General features: G+C 37.1%; 1 protein-coding gene across 7 annotated transcripts in view; it reads right to left on the bottom strand.

The window, feature by feature from the left end:
• SUPT3H (SPT3 homolog, SAGA and STAGA complex component) overlaps window positions 1–19,985 on the bottom strand; it is a 259,112-nt gene that overhangs the window by 80,983 nt on the left and 158,144 nt on the right. For 5 of the 7 annotated variants that reach the window (XM_030944325.1, XM_030944322.1, XM_030944323.1 and 2 more), the window contains 3 exons: window positions 4,943–5,029; window positions 3,685–3,775; window positions 1,887–2,023 (listed from right to left, as the gene is read on the bottom strand). In XM_030944325.1, coding sequence (XP_030800185.1) covers window positions 1,887–2,023; window positions 3,685–3,775; window positions 4,943–5,029 — 315 coding nt within the window. Of the gene's footprint in view, window positions 1–1,886; window positions 2,024–3,684; window positions 3,776–4,942; window positions 5,030–6,440; window positions 6,545–19,985 lie in introns of those variants that run through there. The other 2 variants (XM_030944327.1, XM_030944326.1) reach the window with 2 other exon arrangements.

The raw sequence follows: 19,985 nt of genomic DNA, 5'->3' as shown, positions 1-19,985 counted from the left end.
TTGCTTCCTTTCTACTCACCTCAAAGTGACAAGAAAATCCCAAACAAAACAAAGCCAAAAGCATGTTAAACATTTTGAGTAGCATGCTTCAAACTGTCTTTTGTATTTTGTCATTAGATTTAGAGACTAATAAGAAAGCAAGTAGATAGTACTGGCTTCATACCTGTATATAATTCCTTAATGTATTCTAAAATAAGACCTTGATTTTTCTTTTATTTTTTAACATAGAAACAGGTCAAGAGTTCACAAAATGTAATGAAGTCAAGCAAGAGAGAGAATAATTACTTTTTATATTTAATACACATACACACACACTACAGTTCATGGATTACATTCTAGTGACAAAACCCAAAACATATAGTCAGATCAAAGGCAAATATTTGATTATAGACACACATTCCCTGACAGACATAGATTCAGATATGTCATTGTATACAGCAGAGAACTTCATACTTTTATCAATTTGCATAGTTTTTTAGACCTGGAAAAAACTATACTGTAAGAACAGAAGAGAGTGCAAAGTAAAGCACATAACCCCCTCATTCAGAAGAATGCTGTCATCTATTTCTGTGTGTACAAGCTCAAAGGATTTGCCTGCCTTTACGTAAAACACAACATTTTGCATAAATAAATAAGTAAGAGGTTGAAGAAGATAAACCACCAGTTTCCAAAATACAAACAGTGGTTGGATACAACTGTTCAATGACACAAATTCTCAGCTGGGGGGAAATGGGACTTGTTCCTAATCAAATTCTTAGAAAGAAGTGGTTCTTCATTAGGTTTTGATTTCTTCCCATTGCAGGACAGAAAGGAGCAGAAAACAGATTGGAAATGCCAGAGGCTCCATTAAGAAGAAAGAAAGCAGAATGACAACTAGACCAGGAAAAAAAATCCATTATTTCTTATAATTTTCCATGAAATTCTGAAAGGGAAATGAAGCCCTAATAGCCAAATATTAAATACAAAAATATTACCAAACACATGAGCCACCTCAGCATTGAAAAGGAACTCAAACCAAAGCCCCCAGCTTCCAGCACTGAAAGGGTATAGAAATCACTCTACAAATATCAAATTTCCAACAGTTCTGTCCACTATGTTGATGTCTGAAAATTGATGGAAATTGGCTCAAATACTTCTCTGGAATTGTGAGTGTGCTCCCAGCACAATTTTGCCCTTGACATCCAGTTGCCTACAGAAAACATGAGGAAGAATTGAGCAACTGAGCATGAAGAAGGGTGAAGGACTCCTCTGCATTCACTGTGGGCCAGATTAGCAAAAAACCAGGGTAGTCCTGCCCACCCACAGAAAATTAGTCAAAACCACTTCCATGCTGACAGTTACACTGCTTCTCAATCCCACCTAGCTTTATGGAGGTCATGTAGCACTGCATTTTTTAATGTAGACAAAATTTTTCATAACTACATAGTACAGAAAATAGGACTCAAAAGGATGGAGATAAGAGTTTATACTCAAGCATGTTTGCACAGAATATTTTAACTTCATCTGTAAGCTGTGTTATATGAAAATTCTCAAATGCTATTGAAACCATTTGATAAGAAGATAAATAATGAGAAAGGAAAATACTGTTGTGAAAAATGTGCATGGAATGTTTATAAATAGAATTTGCTTTCTACAGGAAGGAAATACAAATACACAGCAGACAGAAAGATCCATAACTACCCTTCTGTAATCTTCCTTCTCAGCATGTGTGCTTAGATATGAAGAAACATTTGAAGGAATGGGAAAAATATGGAAATGGGATTTCTTTAGACCATCTGGCATGTATCAATGATTTAATGTGTAGCATGAAAAAGGCATCAGAGCAGCACGATGTATTAAATGTTTCACAGTTTCTCTGCTGGGTATCAGTAAAAGGAAAGAATTACCTCCATGCGCTCCTGCTTGACATCATCAATCTCATCATCCTCAAACATGGCCAAGAGCTCTCCAGTCTGGTCAATGGAGTTGAGGAAGTCCTGGGCCAGCTTCTGCCGCTTGTTGGTGTTATTGCTGTTGAATTTGTCTTCACAAAGACAAGCAAAGAACAACAAACTTAACTTATTTGGCGTCTCCAAACATTACTCAGAGTGACACGATTTAGAACCAGCACTGAGCAGAAAAGGCCTGCTCTTTATTGTGCCCCTCACACAAGCTGTGCTACCTGAACAAGGTGATGTCACTGCTCTGCTCCAGTAACAGAAAAACATCATCTTTAGTACTTTTTAGTATAAAAAAGTAATTTTTCATCATCTAGAGAAAACTAATCTGCTGCCCATATATCATTACTTCTCACCAAAGAATCCACAGTGGACACAGCTCTAGAGGAAACAATCCCTCTTTGGTAGAAAGAACTTGAGTCACAGAGCAGAATATATTGAGGAAATGTTCTTCCCTGAACACATGCAGAACATCCTCATTACCTACAGCCTCAAGCAAACTCTAACAGGACCACTTTGCAATTCCATAGGTGATGGACCATTGCTCTGCAGTAAAACCTGGAGAATGCTGGCAAGATGATCTCTGTTGTTCTAAACTGCAGAGCACCTATAAAGGCATTAAATTCACAAAAGAAAATTAATGGCTTTAATTATCAAAGCCTACTAGAAAAGGTATTCTTTAATTCCAGGATAAACTGCATTTAGGAAGCTTTTCATGAACATCTAAAAGGTTAAAGGGAATTGTTTATTTGCTTTAAGTAGTGACACAAGTTAAAGTATTAAAACCCCAAAGGTGCCAGGTAAGAATCTGTACTGCCACATTGCTTACACATACAATACATGAAAATAAAATGCCACAGGCAAATTAAATCTCAAATGAGCTGACAAAAACTTCTCCACTGCTTGATGAAGTCAAAGCAAGAGGTACAATGTTTACCTAGCATCAATGCGGACGCTCAGAGGAACCAAACACAAGGAATTCATTGTATGGGAAAAAAATAATAAAAGGCTCTGAGAAAGGAAGTTTAATACAGAAAGTTGTGTGTGGACATTGCTAGATGTTGTAATAGTATGGTAAGGTTTAGATTTGCCATGGTAAGTTTTAACTTAACTTTTTACAATGGAAATGTTAGTTCTAATATCAATATAAATCAAGAAAACTTTAAACCAGGAAACTATACAGCATAAATTAATATATTTTTAATTCAAAGTGCTTTTCCTTTAAATGTATTGGTAATAAAAACTGTGACTTCCTCATGGAATGCAGAAACAAAAGCGTTTCCCTTTATTTAAACTAGAGATTTAAAGTATAAAATGTTAAACCACACTGAAAAAACCCACCCACATCATATATTAGTGTTCAGTAACTTCAGATTATAAGAGTTTATTTTTTTAAAGCATGTCAAAAATACCAATATCAAAACCTTTTGATAATAATTTAACAAATGTCCATTCAATTGCAGGTGGTGCATTTAAAATACAGATGCTGAAATCAATAAGCCCTTTAATCAGGACCAGTTTCTTACTTCAACAGAGCTCTAACATTAAAGTCGTACTGTTCATGTGGATGGTAGATGCAAATGCTCACATATTTCAAATGGAAAAGCAGAGATTTTCAGCAAAATTCCTCTAAAGAGACTATTTTTGTGTCTCTATCAAGCAAGACATTAATCCTATGCATTGAACTGTTCAGCATTTTTACAAGACATCAAGCCTCTCCGAAATTAAGTAATTTCTTTTTTTCTACCTTCGAGGATGTCATCTTCTTCTATTCCTTTGACAATTTTAGATTTGTAGTCTCGAAAAAACAAGTATTTAAGTAGCCTTCGAAGCTTCTTCTATGAGAAAAAATACATTTATATTAATTACTATTACATAGTTATTTCTTATTTAATAAACTTTGTAACACACAAACATGCAAACGTGTAGCACATTACTCAGTAAATATAACCTTTAAAATATCTGTCATATTAAAGTCTGCAGAAAATCCATACATAGAAAGTACCTCAGGACAGTAGCAAATCCATATTGAATATTATTTATTTGAGCTCCTTGGTACTTTGCTGTGAGACAGAAATGAGTTTGACTTTCAGAAAGGAGAAATTCAGATATCGGGCTTCTTTATGGAACTCCAAAATGTTTGCTTACTTTGGAAACTCTAGGCTAGAAATGCACATTTCCATGAACTTCGACTCCATATCAACCACTGTTTTCAGAACAGCCTTACAGCTTTTATCAGATAAAGGAACTACAATTTATTTTCATGTTTTAGTGGGGTTTAATTTTGAAATAGTTTTGTTCATTAGGTTTCACCTGTCAAATGAGGAAAGGAAAAAAAAGAGAGAAAAGGGTGAGAGAAAGAGGGAAACTAAGGAAGAAAAGAACATAAAGGAAGAATAAATAATGTAATTAAAAAAATAGTTGACTTTTTTTTAATAATTATTAAATGTGAGGAGAGAAAATTATTTTTTTCCCTTGTCGATCTGCTCTACTTACTATCCAGAGAAAGCAAGGCCATATCTAAATTTGGAGATTTTAGTGGGATAGAACATAGGAAAAATATTATCAAATAAAACAAAGAGGATTTATAGATAGTCTAAATAACAAAACTATAATGATTACATTGTCAAACATCACATTGATACCCTTCATAAGCAGGGGGAAATCAGAATTATTGATTTTTAATTAAAGGGACATAAAGTATAGGGATCAATACTTATATCTTATTAAGAAATTGTTTTGAGCTCTAAGGCACATAATCTACACTAAAGCTTTAGGAAAAAAAAATCCATTGATAATTGAAGCTATAGGAAAAATACCAATTTTTATCTCAGATATTACAGAATGATTATAACATGCTTGATCACATATGATTGCAGAGCAGCTATACTTTCAAAATAAAGGTATTCATGATGATGGATTCCTTTACAAAGGTTAAGAAAGCACTTGAAAACACAAAAGCAGCTGACTACATAAAATAAGGAATTTCTGTCTAATTACTGTACCTTATCTTTGCGCATTAAGAATAGGAGATCTTCAGCAGAGATGACTCGAGCTCCTCTCATCTGAGAAACTTCAGCTGCTTGCTGCAACTAAAATAAATGAATAAATTAAATGGCCTTTTCAGTGTTAAAAACTTTATTCACTGGGGTTTGTTTTAAATAAATTCACATAATATTTTGCATGGTTGTCCATAGCAAAATACAAGCTGTGCACTAAAACACAAGCTGGGACTCTCAAAGGTGTCACTCACTCGAGTCTTGCTTGCCAAGAAGCGAATAACAATTTTATGAAAAGCCTGGAAGACCTTTGACAAATCTCAAGAAAAAGCTTTTTTGTTTATATTTAAAATGATTGCTTTTAAAAAGTCCTGCTGCCATTTTTTTTATTCTCTTAGCACAGAAAATGAACATCTAATTCTCTCAGGCAATGTAAAAATGCCAAATTCTTGCCATAGCACTTTATCTGCAACTGTGGAAAGGCGGCTGATCGCTCTCCCAATTTTTTAGAATAACAAATATTAATTTTAAACAGCTTACCTAAGTATTTTTTGAAAGAAACTCTACCCCTACTTGACTTAGCATTAGTACAAACCAGACTCACATGAAGAACTTTTTTAGGAATGCTCTTATTTCATTTGGGAGAAAGAAAATGAATTGATAGGCAACATCGACTCTATTAATGAAGGAATTGAAAAACTTTATTGAACAGAACAGGCCATTCAGCTGTGAAAATAATAAAGACGGGACTGAGCGAGGAATGACACAAAAACTGATAAGAGGGGGCCAAAGGATTGTGAAGCAATGGACTGCCCTCACATCCATTGTGACAGAGCCTACAAAGGCCCTGAACACCTCAAATTGTGCTGTGAAGAGCAAAAAATTTCTTTGTAAAGGACTAAGTACATCACCTTTCAGTAGGTGCAGGAAATTGGGGTTTTTACACAAAACCAGAACAGGGTTAGAAACCTGGTAACCTGGGTTATCTGCACAGCTGATGCTTATCACTAAGGAGGTTCAACCCAAATGCACAAAAAGAGTCAGTGGGATTTGCTCCTTTCAGCTCACGAGCCTTTGGTTCTGACTTGTGAGGTGAAAGGAGCAAATCCCATCATCATCATGGAATCACAGAATGGGCTGGAGGAATCTTTAAAGGTCATCTAGTCCAACCCCCAGTAACAAGCAGGGACCTTCAACTAGACCAGGCTGCTCAGAGCCCCATCCAGTCTGACCTTGAATTTTTTCAGGGATGGGGAATCCACCACCTCTGTGGACAAGCAATTTCAGCCTAAAACATAATGCTGTATTGACTGAGATAGAAGTGATGCTTCACACTTTATCCTCTAAATTAAAAAACATAATCCAAAAAGCAAGATTTAATGGTAAGCTTTTTTGCCCTTAGCTTTGTTAACTCTCTGATGGAAAACTGACAGTGAGCACAGGACAAAAGTCATCAAAAGAAGAGACACCTTCAAAAATTCTTGATATTAAAATTCATACACACCTGTAACATGATCAATACACAGCAATTTAATTTATGTTCAAATAGCTCTGTATTCTTCTTTAGAAATGCATGAATGCACCTGAAAATAATTTAAAGAAATCCTATCCTTCATACTCACACTAGCAATGGTTTCACTCAGTATCACTGGCTGAATAAGTATATTATTAATCTGAGCTCCCATGCTGCTATGACTTGAAATAGGCCTATTCAGGAGTTAAAAAGATCAACAAAAACAGTAGCTGTTTCTAATATCCAAAGAAGAGGAAGGGGGGGAGCTTTCATTTTGGCAAGTGTTCAGTGGGCAAAAGATTCAGTCCATAAATCATAATACTGGACTGCATTGATTTTTTTCCACACTAATCACATGAACACAAAACATTAACTGTATCTGGTACGCACAACACAAAAAATACTGCGTGAAGAGGTTCAGATTTTCCCCTTGCAACCCTCTCTTGGCTCTTGCAGTCACTGAGACCAGAGAGATTTCAGGAATTCAGAAGTCACAGTAACATAATCTCACTTGAAAAATGTAAGAATGTGAAAAATGATAGCTCTATTTTTTGGCATAAGCAAAACAGTTTCTTATTCTGATTAGTCTGAGGGCACGCAAGCTACTTATGTTTCTAACATAAAATATAAAGAGTTGGATAAAAAAAAATTTACCAAGAATGAGCCAATATTCCTCTCTGGTGTAAATCTATTGCAGCTAATGGATTTATGCCAAGGCTGACTTTGGCCCCACTGAGCTTAAAAGTGTTAGAAAACCTGACCTTAGCATGGTGATAACACAACACAGCTTTCCCAAATATCATGTAAAACAATGGCAGAAATATCCAAAGGGAAAGCACGCCCTAGAGTTCCCAAACATGCACAAGGATGATCTCTTGGCCCCTTCCAATCCAACCATTCCATGACTCTCTAAGACATAAAGTTTAGGTATGTTAATTTCCATGTGTAGCTGAAATATCTTATTTTTCCAAATTATAAACATGTGACAATGACATTTATAGCAATGGTTGTGTGTGAGCTGCTTGCAAGAGTCTTGTGATGAAGGAAGGGAGTGTAAGGAGCAAAGGCCAAATTCATGTCCCATTTGCATCTAAGTAAATCCTGAATAACACTGTTTACTTTAATGGAGTTATTCTGGGCTAAACACAAGATCAAAATCTGGAATAATATTCTCAGTTTCTACCAAAACAATGAAAACTTTATTCTCGTATTGCCTCGATTTCTGCATCTATTTTATTTTAAGGAATGGACACACAGCATTTAATTTCTTTGGCTTTAAGAAAGCAAAGTACGAAAATAATTACTTCCTGTACAGTTATAAAATATGGATTATTTATTCAAACAGACCATAATGAGTTATGCATTGGTACACGTATTTACCTGGGAAACCAGGGTATGCTCAGGTAAATATGTATCCAAGCAATTAAATAAAAATTACGTCCCACACAGCCGAGGCTGGGGGAAGATGTATTTATAGTTTAACACACACATAATTGACTCATTCAAACCACAACGTGAGTGCTTTGCTATAATTAGTATTATAACAAACTGTCTTATTTGACTGTCCCAGAGTTGCCATTAATATGCAATAAGCCCGATTCCTGAATTTCTGGAGCTGAAGGCCCTGTTGAGTCATTACGTGATGAAGGGGGATTTCAGGAAGCCGTGCCAAAGAACCCATCCATCTCCGAGCACCCGAGCATTTGTCATTCCAGAAAAGCCTTCTCAGCTCTCTGAAATCAGGAGGTGCCTCATCCCTGGCTGCAGTGGGAGCACGGAGGGTTTCATTCAGGGAGCAGCACTGCCCATGACTCCAGATGAGGGGTGGGATAGAAATCCTGCAGGAACTGCTCATACAGGAGGTTACCACACGGCAACAGAGCAGTTATAGCAAGAATTTCCCACCATCTCCTTCTCCAAGCCTCGGTGCCAGTCACACAATTTGGGGCTGCAGCAGTTCCAACATACTCACTTCTCTTAATTTTTTAAATTTTGAAATTAGGTCCACGTTACAAAATATTTTGTTTGGGATGATATTGAAGAACAGCAAACAATCTAAATTACTTAGCTTTTTTAAGAAAAACAGACTAAATTCCCTAATACCTGCAAACAATGTCTGAGACCTCAGAGTCTGAATATATTTTTTATTACAGCAGAATTATGAACCCCTAAAAGTGAAGTTTAAATAACGGAAGTGTTGAAATGATTTTAACTATAGGAGCGCAAATAGCTCTGTTAATAATTAGGAGTTTATGAAAAATAAGTGTATTTTACAATTTTTCCCATTACAAAGAAGGTAGTATATACAGTAACTATATTTTAAAGCCTAAGAAGAAATGGCTGGGGAATAATATTTTAAAATGTAATCATGGGTTTAATGACTTTATGAAGTTAACTTTCTTGGCAGGATGAACTGAAGTATGTTAACAGTCACCTTACGGCTATTTTCTTTTTGCAACTTCTGCAAATTATAGATTTGTTGAAAGGAGTATTCATTCTCCTGTGACAGAAGCACAGTTACTTCAATGGGACTCTGCTTTTTTTCTTTCTTCCAGAATTATTTTTTCTTCCACTACCTCCAAAGTCAACAATCACTGATACTTCTTCTACAAAACCTTCTTGATGGACAAACAGACAAGCTGGAAAACAAACATACCGTGTTGTGACATAATCCTTCCAGTTAAACTGCAGGACAGAGCTGGAATGGTGATGTTTGCATGCCTTGGAACTGCTGGGAGCCAAGAATAATGCTGCAGGAGCTACAGTTTTGTTTTCATTATACAAGAAAATTCACCTGGGTGAATTTTTTTTCAGAGGCAGGAAGGTTGTTGTGTTATTAAATGTGCATTAAAATGTACTATTTTCTCACCTATTTTTTCCTAGGTAAAAACCACACTCCTATAAAATTACCAAATAATATTCTGAATAAAGATAGAGTCCTGTAAACACATTCCAGACCATCCTGATACTTTTATGAAGGCAACTAAATAGAAAAGGTAAATACAGGTTTTCACGTCAATCTTTCCATGATACTAATTTCACATGATACTAATGGTGACCCCTGAGCTTCTTATTCTAACACACAGAGAGGGAAAACACAGAATTTATTTCCAAAACTCAGCAAAGGGATGTGCTTTATTCACTTAGCACATCCTGGGGAGATAATTACATTATGGAGCCCATTAGAGCACCCTCACAGGTAATGATTCAGGATCACTGCACAAGGGTTCACAAGCTGTCTAAAACAAAAAACGTCCATCTGCAGATTAAAAGACAATAAATTTTCTTTTTAATAGGTACTTCATTTCAAACGTATTTTTTTACTGAAGACCATTTAATATAACACCAGTTGATTATATGTGACCTCTAGAAAATGATGCTCTGTATCACATTTTGAGGCTTTAGAAAACAGAATTGTTTAAGTTGGAAAATACTTTTAGGATCAACCCTTCCCCCAGCACTGCAATGCCACCACTAAGCCATGTCTCCAAGTGCCACGTCCACACATCTGCTAAATCCCTCCAGGGATGGTGACTTCACCACTTCCCTGTACAGTTTGTCCCAATGTTTGACCACCCTTTCACTGCAGCAATTTTTTTCCTAATATCTAATCCAAACCTACTTTGGCACAACTTGAGGCCATTTCATCTTGTCCTATCACTTGTTACCTGGGAGAGGAGACCAAACTCCACCTGGCTTCAACCTCCTTTCAGGGAGCTGTAGAGACTGATAAGAGCTTTATTTTATGTTGGACATACAGTGAATCTCAGTCTATGCAGATCATGAAAATAGGAAAACATGAGTTCATACCCCCCAGCCCCTGCCTTCTACTGAGATCTTGGTTTCAAGGACATAATTTACTATATTTGTCCCTTTATGAAAACTGTACTCTTAAGTCCCTAAAGCAAGATTGACTGCTTCACCTCACCTTCCCTTGACCTCCAGGGCAGGCAGCCCAGACAGCTGGATCTGGATATAGATATGAAGTCCGCAGCCAGCTTCTCATAGCTGGAGAAGAATTACCTCAAAAGCATCTTTGGCAATAAACAGGTTAAAAAGCATAAAGAACACCTCTACAGGTTCAATACTCAATGGTTTCAAGGTCAGGGGTGACAAGCAGCTGATATAAAATCAAGAACACAGGTTTTTCCAGCCACAGGAGAGAACAGCCCTTCCTTCCGCTGCCTTCAGATTGAAATTGGGCGAAAGTCAGTCCCAGGAGCTCAAAATATAAGTCCCACACCTCAGCCTACAGGGTTTTTACCACACCACTACTATCCAAGAGCCCCACAGACCCTATGATGAATGTATTTTCTGAATATTCCCATCTGTTAAATTGAACATTTGATATGAATTTAGACATCATCATCTCTTTTCATTTGACTCACACCTCACATACTTATGATCATAGAAAAGGTCAGAGGGTTTTTCTTGGTTTGTTATTCATAGTTTTTAGCAACATATTCAATTCTATCAGAGTAGAAAAAATAGAAAAAAATAAGCTACATGCTCAGAGGGAGAAAAACACCAAAGGAAGAACACAGACAGCTTGTTTGAGTTTATGTTCTTCAAGTTACAAACAAGATCTTTCTAAAAATACCAAAGAAGAAAAAAAATTAGAGATATGTAAGTCTTTAGAAAACTACACGGAGCCAGCCTGTGTAATGGAGTGGGCCAAGTGGAAAATGCACCATGTTCCTGGGCTCTGTTATCTATTGGAGACAGAACGATTCCTTTAAAATTATATTAGATTACTGAGGAAAAAAAATCAAATAAATATGAAATTAATATATCTATTTTGCAAAAGACAAGCTTGAATCAAAGTACTTTTTAAAAAATACCTTCTTTTTAAATAATTAAAGCTTAACTTCTTAAATTAGAGCTTTTTCCCCCCATTTTCTGACACACAGGGAGAAGAATTTAATGCAGTTATGAAGAATTACCACATTTCAACTTTAGCTTCAGGCTTGACTTTTTCCTCTTTTTCCTTCTTTCAATTCAAATTCCAAAATCAACACTTTGGACCAACATTTTATAGCTGTAATTCTTCTACTCTCCAGGAAACAAAAGAAACCCTATTGCACACCTGACATTTATAGCAGGTAATACTGACCAAACTAAGTGAATTTATACCAACAATGTTAAAACCATAAAGTCTCTAGGTACAGAAAAGTATTCAGACTCACTGAACTCAGTTTTAATGTGGTCAAATTATTCACTGGCTACAGAGGTGTTAATTCAAGATTTGGTGTGTCACTGGGGATGGCCACAGCTGATGTTCTCTCCTGCTGCTGGTGGTAACAGCAGGCAAGAAAACAAACTTGGAAACTTCTACTGCATCTATTATTATTACAAGGGAGGAAAAAAGCTTGAAAAATATCATTCAAGTGGAAATGATGGAGTAGTGTTCTTTAGAATGAGCAAGAGACTGTGAAAAAAGCTTTGTGAAGTGTGAACTTGATAGATATGAAAGATTCATTAGCCAACCTGAAACTCAAAAATTCTCCCAGCCAAAAGGCCTCCAACCTCTGCAAACAGATTTCCTCACTTCTGAAGATGAGTGTAGATGTCCCCTTTATTGATTGTTCCTGTTCTAGGATTGTCAGGATATTCTAAATGCTGAGGTACGTGGATCCATTCCATTGTAAATCACTGGCATTAATTTTTCCTGTATCTAAACTATATAAACTATGAAGTTTTGGAGGAAATTATTGTAGAATGATTGAATAGTTGGAGCTGGAAGGGACCTTTAAAGGTCATCTAGTCCAAATTAAAATAAAACTAAAAGATTTGGTCTGAAATTTTCCCAAGGGGCTGCTTCTTTTTCACAGAAGTATCACTATAGATATTCCAAGCGGAGAATCTCAACAATAACTACTATTTCCATCTAAGTTACATCTTTGAATGCCTTTAGGCTACTAAATGGTACTTTTAAAAAATAAGAACATGCAAACTGTTTATCAATAAATGCATTCACATTTCCTTTAGTAAAAAAAAATCTATTAAAATTTAATATTCTTAAGAACTGAAGATCACATTATTTCTGAATATTTAGTTTATTAACTCAGATTTATTTCCTATCCATCAATTTTTCCTATTTCTTTTCTTTCTCTAATATTACTGTGGCATGTAAACCAGCAGAGGTTTATATTATCCCTCAGCTTCCTGTCCTTTGGTTTCAAATCCCAGAAGAAACCACCACTCAGGATTATTCTTACACAGATTCCAAGGCTGCAAGCAGAAAACCCCCTGTTCTCTGTTGATTGAGAGACCATCTAATATAAACAGGTTCCTTTCTCCCATTGCTGTTGAGAGCACCAATTGTTTAAATCATGTATCCTTACATTGCTCACACAGGAAAATAATCATTGCCCTATATTAGTTTCACCAGAACACTAAATAAATACTCTTCCTTTCCATATGACAGCAAATTGGAATCAGGCGTCACTGTCTGACACAGGGAAAATAAGACATGTATTTATCCACCCCAAGCTCAGAGATAAAGTGCTTTTAGAGGAAGCCTCAGGGTAATGAAGTATTGCTATGAAGAGCTGGCAACCATTAGTGCTCTGAATGTAGGGGACCTTGACACGTTGGAGAGACGGGCAGAGAAGAACTGTCTGAAATTCAACAAAGGCAAACACGGGAAGGAGGAAAAACCCCTGGAACTGGCACAGGCTGGGACTGACCTGCTGGAAAGCAGCTCTGCACAGAAGGACCTGGGGGTCCTGGGGGCAACAAACTGTCCATGAGGCCAAGGCCAATGGCGTCCTGGGGGCATCAGGAAGAGCATTCCCAGCAGATCCGGGAGATGATCCTGCCCCTCTGCTCAGCCCTGCTGAGGCACATCTGGGGTGCTGTGTCCAGTTCTGGGCTCCTCAGGACAACAGAGACATGGAGCTCCTGGAGTGGGTCCAGTGCTGGGTGGCAAAGATGATGGAGGGACTGGAGCATCTCCCTGACAGGGAAAGGCTGAGGGAGCTGGGGCTGTTCAGCCTGGAGAGGAGACACAGCTGAGAGGGGCCCTCATCCCTGGGTGTCCCTGCGTGCAGGGAGGGCTCAGAGCAGGGCCCAGGCTCTGCTCCAGGGTACCATGAAGGATAAAAACATACTTAAAAAATTTGAATCTCAGAACATACACAAGACAATGCTCTGAAGATTTAGAGTTGGAGACAAAAGGAGAAAAAAAAGGATTCATGTTCCAACAAAAATACAAACATCAAAAATACAAAATACAAAAATACCAACATCTTCTCTTAGCTCCAGAAGTTTTCACAGCCGCGGAGAGAGATGCAATCATGTTCATGCTAGCAAATACCATGGTAATGATGGAAGACTTTGAATGTTAAAAGATTTTACCTGAAATGATTCACACTGGACTTTCTTCTTACTTTTTAATTGTCATTTACTCAAGTGCATATGTCAACCAAGTGAGAGCTTCTAAGTCTGGATGGGCACTTCAAGTAAATGTTGTAGGATCTCTCAGATTAAACAGTGAGACATGTAAGAGATGTAGAGGACTATGGGTTTAAATGGTTTTGGATGCCAGAGAGACCACACAGGTGTCTTGGCTCCAGGTACATTATATTGCCTGCAAAATTTTGACACTCAGGTGTCACTTTGCAAGACTTATTCAAATTCTTTGTAGAAAAAGTCTATAAAAAAAATGCATTCAAATTATTAGTAGAAAAAAAAATCAAAACCATTTAGTTTTCATATTTTTTCAATCACAACATATACAGTGTATATTATAAGACTGGAGAAAGGCACATCCTTGTCCCGTAATCTTTAATGTCAATGAGGACAAGGTATTATCAGAATGCATCTCAATATAGGCAGTTCTGTGAACTTTTTTGTCTTATATCAAGAAATGTCTTTCCAGGACATTTAAAAATGGTTCCAATATTCTAAATCTGTAACTACTTTCTTCCAAGAATCTTCTAATCCAACAGAAAGGAAAAAATAGAGGGAAAACAGTAGTCCCAGTCCAAGGCATACCCATTTTCATGTAAAAAATGAGGAAAAGGAAGTCCAAAATTTTCTAATTATGTGTTGCTTCATTGTATTTTCTTACTCATTGGTATGAATTATAATTCTCAGAGCTTACAAAAAACCAACTAAGGTAAATTGTACAGGTAAGAGTGATGCCTTAAGTTTTAGTTTTTACGTTTTTCAGATTCTGTACTGTATTGGTGCGTGACTCTGAACTTCATATAAAGTTTAGCACGTTGTCTTCAAAGTTCACTCAGACAAAACAATCCTTTTCCAGCTTGAGAGCAAAGGACACCGTTGCAGCTTCAGGCCCAAAAAGTAAAACAACAGCAAATCGAGGAGAGCAGTCTGGGAGGATGGGACTCCATAACCTGGAGCTGTAATTGGACAATTAACCCCAATATGTAAATGGATCAAAACTTATACAAGTGTGAAAACTCATGACCAGTTGTCCATCTTGCATCCAAAGTGGATAGAGCCATGGCCAGGCTCTTGTACTGCCCAAGGAGTATCCTTGAAGGCCGTTCAATAAATACTTATTTTATTCTTTAATTTTGTCTTGCCTCTGTTCCAGGTAGCCTCTCTAGGCATCAATAGCATGAATGTGACAGATTTTGTCTTGGGAAAATCAAAGCAAAAAGGAGGGAGCTTTGCTCAGAGAGAGAAAAGAAAGCACCATGGAGGAGCATAAATGTAAAATCTGAACAACAGATATTTGTGTCTGAAAAAGGCCCTGATTTCCTAACTCCTATTTAATGTTCATTCTTTAATTAACATTCATTTCCCAAGGACATAAGTTTGAAAAGGCTGTTTCACATTACTTTAGCACGAAGAGAAAGAATCACTTTTAAGCCATGAAGAGGCTGAGGAAAAAAAATAAACATGCCTTCAGAACATAATTTCCTCTTTATTGCTACTGCAAAGTTATGAAATGAAATCTATTATTTAATTACATTGGATCAAGCAACAGGAAGGGAAGGGAGTGTTTGAGTCACAACATCCCTGTAAGGATAAATTACTACACTTCCTCTTACTAAAAGACAGTTTTAATGAAAATGTGAAAATGGTTAAAATCAAATTACTGGGAGGTAGAAGGACCTTGCTAACATAAAAAACACATAAAATGCACTCTGAAAATCTGAACAGAAATAGTGATAACAACACAGGGGAAGAGTAGTAACATTTCTCCCAGAACATCAATAGTTTGAAAATGATTACATTTATTCAGATTCTGAAGACAGTTTAAAAACTATACAACAGCTTCTGGGCCTGCTTTGTTTAATGCTTTGCATTGGAGATATTTAGATAATCTATTATGAAAACTTCAAACTTTATCTCCTATTACTACCAAAACTTTATTAGGCATGTGGGATTTCCCTTAGCTCTGCTTCATAATGTTTACTAGATCCTTCAAATTGAATGCAACTGTTGGAATAGTTAAAGCATTTTATTTCTTAAGTAGGTTCTTGACATAAAAAATTTGTGAGGGCTTTAAAGTCCAATGAAGAGATAGACTGAATTCTAAAATCTTGGACTAGTTCACCTGGCAACTGATGAAGAGCCCACAGCTGGGATATGAATGTGCAAATGCTGTGATCTTCAATATAATTTAAATTCACTTTGACTTGGGTGGAGAGGCTCTGAAATTACCTTCTCTGGATACACTCTCTTTTCTCAATGTTAGAATACACTAAAATATGAGGGCATTTCACAAATAATTTGAATAACAATGGAAAGTATCTTTGAAGTTGTTCAGAAAAGTTCCTCCTAAGACCAAGGGTGGTATGGGAGACAGATATTTCTTTTAAAAAGTTATCCTGCAGGCAGCAGAGATTGATTTCCTGGTTCAGAGCCTGGATTGACTTCTCAGGAGTGCAGGGTGGATGACATGAAAGGGATGAGGGTAAAACATGACAGTTTTAAAGGAAAGATGCAGAGAGGTTTTGAGACAGATAAAGGAAACAAGAGAGAAATTTCTCTTTGCAAAAATTTTCTAGATCAAAGATTTTCATGGAGTCCTCCTAGTATTTGGTCCATGGTCTACTTCCAAATTTCTAACAGTGCATCAAAGTGGTCATAAAAAAAAGCCCTTTTAGTCACCAGAGTACTACAGAACCCCATGACTCTTGTATCATTTAAAGAAGTTTAATCTTCAATGGAAAATTTAGGAGGTTACTTGCTCTTAATGGGTAGAACTTGGACTTTACCTGCTGAATGTAGGAAAACAGAAAATGGGCCATGAACCTCCTTGAACATTCTGTGTATTTCTTATTCTTCTCTTGAAGTTCAGGTTATTGGCTATTGTCAGACTTGAACTGACTGTGGAAAAATTTGGTCACATTTAATGAATTTTTTAATATTGTACCTACCAATGCTTCATAATTTGCATATTCTCTAACTGGGTATGAACTGGGAAGGCTCTGGCACACAGTCAGCCCAGTCAATCCAAATCACTGCCAGCTGACTGAGCCAGGAGTCTGATAAAACAGAGGGAGCAGAGATTCATGTAGGGGGCAAAGTACTCGGTACTTTGCAAAAACCTCTGAAACTGGCAACAGGTCCCAGCAGAGAAGACAAATAATTTCCCCTACCCTGAGGAGAACTCTGCTGTGGGAATCCAGCTTTGCAGCCTTGTAATTAAGTGCAGCTCCACTAAAACTGCTCACGTGTTAAGTTACGAAGGCTGAGCCCAAAGCCAAGATATCCATTACTGGTGCCACAGGAGTCAGAAGATAATGCCAGTGATGCCAGTGGGGAGGAGGAAAATCAGTGCTTCCAGCCTGTATCTTGGCCCCTTTGGAGGCACAAAGGAAAGTGCCAGCAGGTCTAAGTTCCAGAGAAACATCACTGAAATCTTCAAGAAAAGATCAGGGTCTCAGGGCAAAAACAGCAAGGATATAAAGTAACATCTTGATTCTGTGATTCTGTCCATGGTAAAGGTTGAGCCTGAGCACAACCACCAGGATTTTGATGTTTATCTCCTAGAAAAATTGCAACACAGGTTTCTACAAGAAGAGATCTTTATGTTTCTGCATAAGTGCACAGTTTAAAGAGGGTGAAAAAAGGACATTCTTCTCTAATTATTAGAGATATTCTCTGCAGTGTTTATGGAAATAGAGGGAAGACTATAGATGGCAAAATGCAACAAACAAAAAACCACAAAACAAAAAAAACCCCACAAAAACACATGACAAATAAATGGAAAAATATCTTAATTCTTGAAAAACAATAGGACAATTCCATTTCTCTCATGCATTTATAAGAAGGTGAACTCAAATATTAGTCACAAACTGTTAACTATGTTTACCAAAAAGAGTGAAAAGAAGAGTGAGCGAAACCAGTACAGGTGTCACAAAGACAGAAAGAAGTCTCTGTTCTCACAATGACAGAGTGAATGATGTTCCTGTGAAGGTCATGAGGAAGGAGTGATACAAAGGGAAATGTCGAGTGTTGATCAAGAGGTAGCATAGAAAAGATGAAGGCTGGGTAAAATTTTAGAAGGAACATTGATTATTGGGGGGATTTAACAAGTCAAGAAAGTAGGGGTAAGACTTTTAACAATCAAGACAAAATTGTCCATTAATACAGTTCACTCCCCTTTTGGGTTGCTGTCAAGGCTGGCTCCTGTACTGGGAAAAAGGTAGGTTACCTATGTGAATTTTACATGTTCACATGACAGTGATATCTGCTCTACATCCACTTTACAAAGAGGCCAAAGGAGTCAGAGAACCACATCCCACATATGGACAGGTACTTGCCTTCATTTGCCTCCCTCCCCATTCAATTAGCAGCACTCCTTCACTGCTAACGATTCGCCTTTCATGCAATAGGAAACAGCTGCAAAATATTGCAGAAATATTATTAAAAACCCCCAAACCAACCAAAATTCTACTGAGCTTAAATTTAGAGTTTGTTGTATCTAAACTTGTATGCACTCCTAAGCAAAAGCTATAAATACTTCCCAGAAGCTAAAGCTGTGAAATGCAGAGATGATTTAGCAGACATGGAAACCATAAAAACTGTGCCTGATACATTTCTCTTCTAATTTAGAGTAAGTGGGCCAGTCTTATATCATATAGAATTGTAATTCTCAGTGACATTTAAACCAAAAACTAACTAAACATTTAAACTAAAAACCTGCAAACCTCCATAAAGCTTTACAAACAGTATCAGTCATTTTAATATAAAGCTAAGAGACAGTAGCATAAACAATGTCAACACAGTAACTACTTTGCAGTTCAAAACCTGTACCTGGAATACTAGAAAAGTAAACTCATATTCATAACAAGTCACTTTTCAATCAGTGCCTTTTTGAGAAGGAATAGGATCTGTAGTATACAAGAAAGCCACACTATTATAAGTCAAGAAGTATAGGAATGAAGGACTGTCAAAAGTAAGGCTTAATTAGGTTTGCAAGTCAAATTAAGAAGCAAAGCAAAGGAGGCTTCAGACATAAACCAGTATGAAAAAAGATAATTTGTGCTGAATGAAATAGAGATGGAAAATCTAAACATTGTTCCATAACAGGAGAATCATTTTCACTGAGCATTGAGAAGAACTGAGATTTTGAGCATGGGAGAAAGGCTGCACAACTTATGGAAGAGATGTATTGAATAAAATTATTTCTACTGTACTGAATGGAAGTAAAACTCCAAGATTTTAATTCACTCCAGTCATCAGCACCGGATATCTCTGATGTGAATGAACTGTAAACATAACAATGCCTGCTGGCATTAATATTCAAATAAATCAGCTTTGTTTGGGGAAGCTGAAGGGATCAAGTAATTATAGGCTGCTGCCTATGAATAATTGAAAAGCAATTAAAAAGATGACAGATTCAAATTCTTCTTGTTAATGTCAGATGATTTAATGAGGGATGACAGCCACAAATTGTGATTTGGAAGGATCAGGGAGGATGTTGGGAGAACCTCTCTCATGGAAGGACAGAGCAGCTCTGCAACAGTTAAACAGGAGAAGCTCTGAAAAAATTCCTTGGTGGAGTTGCCAAAGCATGAGCTGGACAAGGCCATGGCTGAGCAGATCTGGTACTGGTGATGGCCCTCATTTGAGTGGGTTGGATCACACATCTCTAGGGGCCTCACTGCATTTTGTATGTTCTTGCAGAGTTTTTGAGTAGAGAAAATTACTTCTGTTCCTACAGGTTCTAGCACAACCACTACGCTCTCCTGAGTTAGAGTTCCCTATCTACTGCTACACCAAAATTAAAATTCTGATCAAAAATAGTGTATCAACAAAGTCAAAGTGCAGAAAGAGCCTGAGGGCTCTGCAAGAGACAACACAGATGGAGGTGAGAGCAACCTCACAACATTTTTGAATTGCTGCTACAATTGTCAATATCCCCAGTATCTACTAGGAGGAAAAGCCTGCAATGGCACTGTTAATAAGGAGCCAAAGAAATGTCTGCTCCTTCACCCCAGGCATCCCACCGTGCACTGAACAAGAGGTAGGACAGGATGAAATCTGGTGCTTCCTTCAGTAAGAACAAACAAATGCATAAAAGTAACAGGCTTAGTCACAGCAAGC

The sequence above is a fragment of the Camarhynchus parvulus genome, chromosome 3 (genome assembly GCF_901933205.1).
Source record: "Camarhynchus parvulus chromosome 3, STF_HiC, whole genome shotgun sequence".
NCBI lineage: Eukaryota > Metazoa > Chordata > Aves > Passeriformes > Thraupidae > Camarhynchus > Camarhynchus parvulus.
The sequence above is the reverse complement of the archived record's forward strand: the minus strand, read 5'-3'. Positions and strand labels throughout refer to the sequence as shown.